The sequence below is a fragment of the Anarhichas minor genome, unplaced genomic scaffold (assembly GCF_050575085.1).
Source record: "Anarhichas minor isolate MPS153535 unplaced genomic scaffold, ASM5057508v1 ptg000011l, whole genome shotgun sequence".
In the NCBI taxonomy this organism is placed as follows: domain Eukaryota; kingdom Metazoa; phylum Chordata; class Actinopteri; order Perciformes; family Anarhichadidae; genus Anarhichas; species Anarhichas minor.
The window spans coordinates 3,290,725-3,300,906 of NW_027466457.1; the positions used below are offsets into that span (position 1 = coordinate 3,290,725).

Genomic DNA, 10,182 nt, shown 5'->3' on the forward strand with positions numbered 1-10,182 from the left:
ATAAATAGCATTATTTTTAAAGGGGGGAGTGAGTGGGTGGAAGGGGATCACTTATGTTCACAAAAAAAGGCTACATACACTCTAACACACACATACATATACTTACATACATACACACCCACATACAGTACATACACACACACACATACATACATACATATCCAAACCAAAACTCTACCCTTTGCAGTACATTTGCAGTACCTTCACTGAACGAGACAGTGCCGTTCCCTGCAGTTTAAAGTCAGGGTCAAATAAACAAAACAACGTTCAGTTCAGTGAGGCAGCCTGGTGGTAACATTCTCTGGTTGTTTACAGCAGCATTCCTCTGGAAGTGAAACTTGTAACGTAACTACTGCTGAGTATAAATGTACCAAAGCTCAAGGCTTCCCTCTAGTGGAGGTAGACTGTCTCTAAACCACAGGATGTGTTCAAGGGTGAAAATGTTTAGAGGCGTTATAAAGTGACAATGTCTGATTAGCAAGGTGTCGCAAAGGGACACTGATATCTGGCAGAAACCAGAACAGGAAAGTGTTGTTTTTTAAATGGACAAAAGTCTTGATGGTTATGGAATAAAAAAAGTATCCTGACCTAGAGCAGCACTGTGGCTCAAATGAGGATAAAAAGGTACCATTCCATGTTCTGCAGAGATAATTACTAAAATGTCAGGGGCATGGGAGCATGCAGGCTACATCTCCGGTATTATTTATCAAGTTTAGAGAACAGTATGACTTTGGTTCAATTTGCATTAAGTACTACACCACCATATATCATTTGTATAAAGATGTGTTTTGTTGTCCATGGAATAGACCAGGGTCCATAATGGACACCTCTAGTACCCAGCAGGACTTCAGACTGGGCACATTGCAAATCCCACACACTGATGAAGTAATAGTTCACTGGGAAAGAGGAAGGAATCAACAGATAAAATAAAATAAATGTCAGTAGCTAAATAGTCAGAATTACCAGAATTAATTAATGTTTAGTACAAACTTACATATTCTATAATGTACAGTCTTAAATAAAAGTACCTAAAAGTAAAGAATTGTTGGTGTAGTTCTCAGTGGTTGAAAGTAACATTTGAATCACTTTACTTGAGTATTCAAATTGTTTGCTACTTTCACAATTTCTTTCTCACAATAGATGGGAAATATTGTACTTGTTTTTAAAAACAACTATACTTTAGTTACTTGTTTCTTAAATGTATACAAAACTTAGAAAGACCTGCACACCCACACAGGTGTCATCACTTATCATGGCTGGTTAGACATCAAGTTAATGTTGAGCAATGATGGGAATTATGTGGTTATGAAATCCATGTACTAAATAGGTGATTAAGGTGTAATCTTCACCCAGACTTTTCCCGTCTGTATACACCAACACAATCCTGAAAAAAAAACATGACATGTGTGTCCCATAAAGAATTATACCAAGACAACAATTTATTAATCAACAGATTTTATTTACAGAACATAAAAGTATGCAGGTGGGCTGTTTCATAGCATTGTGAGAGCACGAAAGCATATCCTCCGCAGATTAACAGAAACAAATGAATACGGACTTTTCAGCAAAAAAAACAATCACGGCGGTTGAGAGTCAAAGCCTTCATTGACCTTTTGGAATCTCCTCTCATCAGTTCCTTTAACCCCCCCCCCCCCCCCATCCACCACACTCTTGCCTTCAAACATCTGACAGCTCAAATGTAACCACTGCGTTGTGAAATAAATGCCATTGGAAGAAGTAAACCACAGTTTTGCAGCAGTACTGTGATGACACACGGGGGGAAAGCAGAAAAGTCAGTACGGCATAGCAAGAAAGATTCACATATAAAAGACTGGATATGGTAATAAAACACATGCTAAAACGAAGGCAACGTCCGCAATATCCACCCTACCCTCCACAAGCCTACAGTTTACACTTAGCTGAAAACGTTAATGTGACAGTGCCAGGCTTAGTTTGGTTTTTTTAGTCATATTATTTTGTATTTAACAGCCAGACGTGACTTAAAGAAGATGCAGGGCTACCATAGTTTTAAGCATCCTGTTGGGCTATCTACACAGCACAAAACTCTATTCAGCCTCCAGGTAAGTGTCTACATATAGCGGGCTAGTAGTAGTTAGATGCTTCCAATACAATACACAAAACAGCGACACAAGAAAACTCAATTAAAAGAAATGTAAAAAGTATACACATCCAGCCAATCCCTCCTCCCCGTCTATTCCACTGCCCCAGTACCTCCAAACCCACCCACCCCCCTAACGTGTGAAATGTAGGACTCTTTTACCCCCCCCCCCCCCTCCCCTTCTCGTGCTTGTTAAAGCTTCAGTTGGCAAAACTTTCCAAAAATCAATGGGCAAAGAAAGCCTGGTGAGTAGATCTAAAAACCTCTGACCATGCATTTGAACAGTAGTGAGTTCGGACAAAGACGAGTCATTTCATCCCTTAGCGAGCATTTAAATCACCAATTATCAGCAGTTGTTTTTTTTCCTTTACAATATATTCATGTTTATTGTATAATATATATGCATGTATATTTAAGACTGTGTCCTTTAAATACAAATGAAGTCAGTAGAGGTCTTGGCAGAACATAAGGAGTTATGTTCACACTTGCATCTCCACTTGCTGGGCTGCTCTACACATCATTTTTGCTTCCAGCATAAAGCCTGGTCCATGACTTGGCTGGAAAGTAGAACAAAAAAAAAAAAAAACCACATAATGAACATGAGTCACGTATATGATACCTATATGGCACGTTTACAAAGACTGCATAAAGACGTGTGTATAATCTAAATGACAGAGGGGGAAGGGAGCACTAGGCAAGCGCTGGATGGAAAGTTTAATAAACCAGATCATAGCGCTCACCTGTTTCTATAGCTTCGACTTCACTGGACTTCCACTTCTCTGCAACGTCATTTGCAAGGGGATCATCAGGGTTGGGTGCACTAAGTAACGCCTGGATCGATAGCAGCACTGTGCGAATCTGGAGAGCTGGCGACCATTTATCTGATCAAAATGAAAACAGAGGGATTATTAAGAACAAAATCGAGAGGGACAATAGAGAGTTTTAGGCTGCAGGGGCAAAGAAGAGACGGTGCCGATATGAGGTAGTAGCGGCACAAAGCTCCAGTTAGGGGTCACAAGTGTTACGAACAAGGCCCTTGATCTTTTGAGCAAGATGAAATCGGCAAAGCCCTCACTTCATCCACAGGCCAAACATCAGAGGACACAATGCATGCAGGCTTTCATACAGTAACAAGAGTATTGACGTACCTTTCAAAATGTCTAGACATATTCTCCCCAGCTTGTCTACATTGGGATGATATATTTTGGTCATGAAGCGTACTTTAGGAGCTGCCATGGGATATTCCTCTGGTAAAAAGAGCTCGAGTTTAAATGTGCCCCCCTCGAAAGGAGAGTCCTGGGGTCCGGCAATGACCACGTGAAAGTAGCGGGCGTTGCATTCATCTGGCTCTGCCTTGATGCCTGGGACGGGCTCTGCAATCAAACGTTGAGTTTCCTGCCACAGAACAAGACAGAGAAATGTATTGACTTTGAATCTGGGTTGAAGTGGCAGGAGATGGGCTGCTTGGCTTTCATCCTCTAACACAGAAAGGAGGGTGGCTTTGACCGCAGTAGTGGCTTGATGCTGTCATTCTGAAGACTCTCTCACTTCTGTCTTTTAGAGGTGACGCCGACTCTGCACCACATCAGTCACTGCAGCAAGGCCTCTATTAATTCATAGTGGCAGCCAAGGGACCTACAGAAACATATTATATACTATGAAAGAGTCTAAAATCAGAGTAGTATCCTCTTGTGTCTATCTGAAACGCAGGCTTGAGTTATAGATGCAATATGCCGGACAACAAAAGGAACAATAAATAAATAGCAAGCATGGATGAATAATAGCATCAAATACAGCTTGCCAAGAGCCAGCACTTGTTTTTGTCGTTCTTTTCCTGAATGAAACCGAGAGGGAGATTCCTGAAATGTTTCAGATAACCCATAGACAAAACCATGCAGTGAAAACACAGACTGGGAGGGGGCTCCCAGTGCCAGTCACACGCTCTGAAGGCTCAAGGGCTCCGTGCGCTAAGTACTGTTCCCACCAATGCTAGTCTGTGGTCTGCTTACTCAAGCACCTGTGCCACCTTCTCCTGAACACCATTCCTGTTTCTGACGCTTTTATTATTGAAACCTTTACAAATCGTAAGCTGTAATTCCAAAGAATATGGTTAATACGACATATAATAATACACAGAATGCATGACTGTTATTTGCAAAATTACAGCGAGGGTACTGTACGGTTCCCAAAAGAAAAAGGAAAGAAAGAGTATGAGGCTCGTCTATTAAAACAGTATTAAAAAATAACTAAGAATCAAGTAGGTAGTGGCTGAAAATTATAAATTACATAAATGTGGAATTGTGGCTGCTGGTGAGACGGTGGAAACACATCACCCTGGTCTCTGGGAACGTAAAGTAGACATAGTATGCTCATTTCAGGGTTCATACTTGTATTTGGGGTTTTTACTAGAACATCTTTAAATGCTTTGATCTTGATACTGTGATATCACAAACGTACTGTAATCCTGACGCTCATTTAAAGGCACAGTTTCTGAAAATGGGCTGAGTAATTCTCCATGGATAGAGCGTTTCGATACTTTCACAGTATTTATAAAACACGTGGCTCTGCTTTATAATAATAAAGACATGAAAATCTCACTTTTTACAAGATTAAAAGGTCCAGTGATTAGGATCTAATTCACTGGCAGACATGGGATATAATATTCATACCAATCACATGAAACTATAAATGGTTGTGTTTCCGTTACATTAGAATGAGCCATTCATATTTACATAGAGGGACCGCTTCACGGTGTCCGCCATGTTTCTACAGAAGCCCACAACGGACAAACCAAACACTGGCTCTAGAGAGGGCCTTTCGTGTTTTTACATCACCTGAAGGCCACCATAGTTCTCCAACACTCTTGTAAAAAGAGAGGTGAGTGGAGGGATATTTTCTTTACATTTTAGGGGCCAAATGATGAGCAATTTAATTTATATTAAATAGTGAAAACATGAATAGGGATGTGCAGGAAATACAAGACAACTCTTCTTCAAAGGAAGAGACAGCTCCCAGGCAACAGTACTGTGTCATATTGTTGAAGGCAGCGGATGCAACCAATCAGCAGCATCTTTAGTATGCTGAGCAAAGCCTCTTTGGTTACTGATGTTGGCCCATAAAGTCAGGTTAAAATGTCTGCTAATCACAGCAGCAAACGTTTCATCCATACCACTTAACACTAGTTAGGTCACCACATTTATGACTAACGTTAAGGACAAACTTAAGAAACTTCAATGAAACTGTAAGAAAAGACTGCAAGGGGCAAGCATCCTACCTTAGCTAAATACACGTATGCCTAAATGAAAAGTACAACACTAGGAGTATTAGGCTACCAGGCTAGCTTTAGTTTATTCATGCGTTTCCATCACTCAAACACAAACAAAGCTAATAGACTAGCTGGGTTTAGCATTGTTAGCTAGCATTGTTATCTAACCATTTAGTCAGCATCATCACAATCTGATCAGTAGCGGTTTGAGAACACTATTGTGCTTGAAAAGTATATTTAGAAAATATAATCCAGGTACACAGCACATTTATCCGCCATTTCCTCAAAGCGTTGGTGTATTTCTAACCCGCCGTGTCTCTAGGCTCAGATAACGGAAGTTACTTTAGCGAGCTGGACGTGAAGCGGGTACCGTTAACTCGGAGCATTGGGAGTTTAGACGGTGGATGTAGAGTTTTGCCCGTGACAGGAAAGTGACATATGCTGCTGTTTAAAGTGTGAAATATTACCTTAGAGATCCTGCGGGGCAGTCCTGCCATCTTGTTTTAAATGCGGTGTTTTAGCTCTCAGCCTCCTCTCTGTCGCTAGCATTGACAGCAAACTCACGTCTTCCGGGTTGTCTACGTCATGACAGTGGATGCAGCAGATGATGGAGAAAAAGCTCGTTTTTAAAAAGACAAAGAAACAACACATGCACTAAGTATTGAAGGTAAAAAAAAATGCACTTATATATCATCAACTATTTTGAATGTGATGATAACAGTTTATGTACTATTGTCAAAACATCTTATTTGGGAAATGTCATACTCATAAAGCTTAATTTCCTAATTCAACACCATCTTTTAAGTTGTTTTTAATTGAAATTGAAATTTTGTAACAGATAAGAAATGCATGTCAGCCACTGACATTTACTCAGAGATTTTGTCTGAAGAAGTCTGTCAGAAGACTTATTTTTTCCATTGTTATAACTGTTATTGTTGTTATTGTTATCATTAATATTATTATTATAACCTTCTAATGTAGCTTATTTTCTTCCTCTGTTATTTGAAATGGTATGGTGGATTGTTTGCACATTCTTATAACTCAATAAAAAAATGATCTGATAGAGCGAGGCAGCAATTTACCTGATGCATATATTTTACATGTATTAATAGAGGATAGTCATTTACCAACAGATAAGTCAGATTATGCTCTTTGGCCCTGCAACTCCTCATGGTAACTTTGGCCATATTAATTGGAAATTAATTTGTGAAACAGTGAAATACATTTTAAGATGATACATTTAATTTACCTAACAAACTAATTTGTCGATATAAATTCCTATATATTAACAATTTTTCTGAATGCTCTGGATTTTGTGATATTGTCAAACAAACAATACATTGATTTTATGAATTCATTTCGGGGAAACGTTTTTGAACTTACAAGGAACATGTATTTGAACTGCTGTGCTGAAAAAAGATTTTTGGAGATTTAGGAGATTTTATGATATTGACAGTAGTCAATTAACATCTTCTCATTTTAAATACAAAGCTGTATATACACAGCTTTGACAGTGACAGTTTTGTGACAGTGACAGTTTTGACAGACAAAACAATCACAAAGCCTTCAAAACTAAAAAGTAATTTACAGTCCCTCGAAAACCTTTTTTAAGTTAATTTTTCTTTTTTTTTAACCAGCCAAACATCGTGTCCAGCTACTCTATCTGTCATAGACATAACAAAGCACGAATTAGACCTTCAACTTCCACTGGCCAATAAGCATACGGTACAGCTGTATTTTCACTTTTTTTTTGCTCTGCAGGGTGAACAGGAGCGATAGATTGGAGGGGACTTGGAGCCCCTCCTCCTGACATGTCTGTGGGGACAGACGCTTTGTCCCTTTGGGTGTCAGGTCTGTTACATGGGCATTATCAGTGTGGCAAACTAAGAGGAACTATATTTAAAAAGCTGTCTAAGAAAACGAAGTCCAGCATGCAATTTCTGCTCCACCATAGTCCAACAGGTGGGTTTGATATTTCTGTCGGTTTCTTTTTTGAGCATGAAGTCTGTGCGTAGAAACAAAAGTGGAAAAAGGAAATGTGTGTATTGATCTGTTTTTTATTTGTCTTAGTCAATTCTATTAGTCTCCGGATACTTTTTGTCATATGATTCTCTGCTATTGTTCATTGTTTTTAAGCTTTATTTATTGCTACACAAATGTGGATTCAACTCAACGATAATACATTATGTTACACTGTAGATTGTTTAGAAATGTTCAAATCTTATTTTTAAAAGTGTATTGCAACCTGAAGATAACAGTTTCTGATAGCTATTCTTTTGCCAACTCACGTACTTCCTGACACTGACCTTGGCTTTTCCACCACAGTTTAGGGCTAAATATCTATCATTAGTGTTTTGTAAAATGTGTATATTACAGGCAACAGGGGAAACAGCCAGGTGTCAAATCTGAGCCTTTAATTACTGTCTGACACCTTACAGGTGCAAGGTTTCCGCTAATTTTGTTGTGATCATGGAAGCTTCTCAGACTAATCAGAGCTCAATTACAGATTCTGTACATGCATGCAAGCATTGAAATATTCTGGTAATGATTTTGTTTAAGATAGGTGATACCTTCCTATCTGAATCTGAATAGGGCATGCTCACCAATGTATGTGAAGGTAAAATAGCTGGATTTCAGGAATGTAAACAAACAAAGTCCCAAAAGAGTATTCAAAAACTACAATTTTCATACATTTTCAGATAATAGTAATAATAACAACTGATATTCAGCAAATGATCTAAGGGGTTTAGCATTCTGCCCTGTCTGACCCAACCAATCCTCCAAAGTTTTCCATTGTTGAACACACACAGGAACAGATGAACCAGCAGCTAATCTAGACCTTTCTCTCAGTGCACAGAGAGAACAGACAGTATCAGCCACATTACAGGGGCTGATGCTCACACAGTGCCTGATTTGAGTGGCAAGATCTATCTTGACAGGGCTTAGCAAGACTTTCTTATCAACTTAGAGTATTTCATAGAGAGGCATTATGGGTGAAGCTTAGTTTGATACACGTCTCAAACTAAAAGAAATGTACTTTACTGTAATATTGAAAAAATACTTGTACTGTATTATTTTTGTAATTAACATCCTCTCAGATTTATCTTGTGACCCCTTTATGGATCCTGACCACCAGGTTGACAACTATAAGACTGTACTTTTATTTTGTACAGCAAAAACATCTAAAATATTTAACTCTCTAATACTTTAAATTACTTATGTTTGTCATCTGTAAATGTCATTTCTTTTGATTTTCTTTTTTAGCTCAATGGAGCACACGGTGCTACCTGGCGTGTGTATTCATCATGATCGCCTGCTGTGGACCAGCTTCACCTCTTCATGCCCCTCCAGTAACAACAGGTGTGCGCTCTGCTTTCTCTGCCACACGAACCAGCAGCGTAGTGGGAGGCAAGCAGAAGGCAGTGACCTTCAACAGGCTCATGGTCAACATTGGGGGGGATTTCAATCCAGACACCGGTCACTTCCGCTGCCGCATCCCTGGGGCTTACTACTTCTCTTTCTCCGTGGGTAAGTTTCCAAAGAAAATGCTTTCTGTGATACTGGTGAAGAATGGAGAGGAGGTGCAGGCTATAGCGTATGACGACTACCGCAAGAAAGGAAGGAAACTTCAAAGCCAAAGTGTAATGATCAGTTTGAAGGAAATGGACACAGTGTGGCTGCTTTTACAGCAGAGTCCCGAATATGCTTTGTACAGCAATGCCGGCCCTTACATCACCTTCTCTGGTTACCTTGTCTTTCCGGACATTTCCCCAAACGGCTACGTCAGCAACCACCTGTCCCCATCAGGGCTGTCCTACCCAAACTGCCCCCCTCAGTCTGACCCCTTGGCCAGAAGTCAGACGTCAGAGCAGCCACGGTCTGCGTTCTCTGTGGCACGGACCTCCACACTCATGGGTCAGAGCATCAGGCAGCAGGACAAGCCACCTCTGACCTTTGATGTGGAATACGTCAACATCGGGGGCCATTTCAACAAAACCTCAGGCGTGTTCACCTGCCACTTCCCAGGCGCTTACTTCTTCGCCTTCACCGTGGGGAAACATCCTCGTAAGGCTGTTTCTGTGAAGCTGATGACCGGGAAGGGCGAAGTGCAGGCGATGGTGTTTGATGAGGACACATCGAAGAGAAGGGAGATGCAAAGTCAGAGCTTGCTGCTGTCTCTCCGCCGGGGCGACAGTGTGTGGCTGTACAGTCAGCAGGATGAGCGTTATGCTGTCTACAGCAACCAGGGGAGGTACACTACCTTTTCTGGCTTCCTGGTTTATCTTGATGCAGAAACACTCCCACCTGCCACCACTCAGGACAGAACGCACCTCTGAATGTCTTAACCCTTCAAAGCACATATAACATTTCATAACATTGTAGAAAACCTGTAGAATTGTTCTGTGTTGATGGTGCAGACAAAAATATACGATGGTCAGCATAGTGTAACTACATTTAATGCTTTGTTTGTTTGCTTTTTGTTTATTTTATCCTCAGTAAATAGTGTAACTCCACATATAACATTTGTTGCCAAATTACTCCACTGGATGGTGCTATGATACAATTATGGACACTGACCAGCAACATGGTTATTTTTGTCCTTTAAGTGCAATTAGCTGTAAGAACTAAAAGAAATTCTGTTTGTATAAAAACTTGTCAGTTAAATTGGGGTTTGGTTCATAAATATATTTACCTTTAAAATAATTTGTATTTAGATATTGCATGCCAAGAAATATTATGTAAATGATGTATAGTTCATTAAAATCGACTTACTGTAAACATGATATTTAGAAACACA

The 10,182-nt window shown here is 39.9% G+C and overlaps 2 protein-coding genes across 2 annotated transcripts; one reads left to right on the forward strand and one right to left on the reverse strand.

Annotated features, from left to right (window-relative positions):
- Positions 1 to 2,472: 2,472 nt before the first annotated feature.
- ube2na (ubiquitin-conjugating enzyme E2Na) lies at positions 2,473 to 5,957 on the reverse strand. Its single transcript, XM_076088897.1, has 4 exons — positions 5,852 to 5,957; positions 3,268 to 3,514; positions 2,860 to 3,000; positions 2,473 to 2,676 (listed from the first exon to the last, which is right to left on the reverse strand). The coding sequence occupies exons 1-4, from the start codon at positions 5,879 to 5,881 to the stop codon at positions 2,630 to 2,632; spliced, it is 465 nt and encodes a 154-aa protein (XP_075945012.1). The 5' UTR covers positions 5,882 to 5,957; the 3' UTR covers positions 2,473 to 2,629.
- A 2,699-nt stretch (positions 5,958 to 8,656) lies between these two features.
- On the forward strand, positions 8,657 to 9,818 carry c1qtnf13 (C1q and TNF related 13). Its single transcript, XM_076089852.1, has one exon. It carries the CDS (start codon positions 8,690 to 8,692, stop codon positions 9,719 to 9,721), a length of 1,032 nt encoding a protein of 343 aa, XP_075945967.1. The 5' UTR covers positions 8,657 to 8,689; the 3' UTR covers positions 9,722 to 9,818.
- The last annotated feature ends 364 nt before the right edge of the window (positions 9,819 to 10,182 follow it).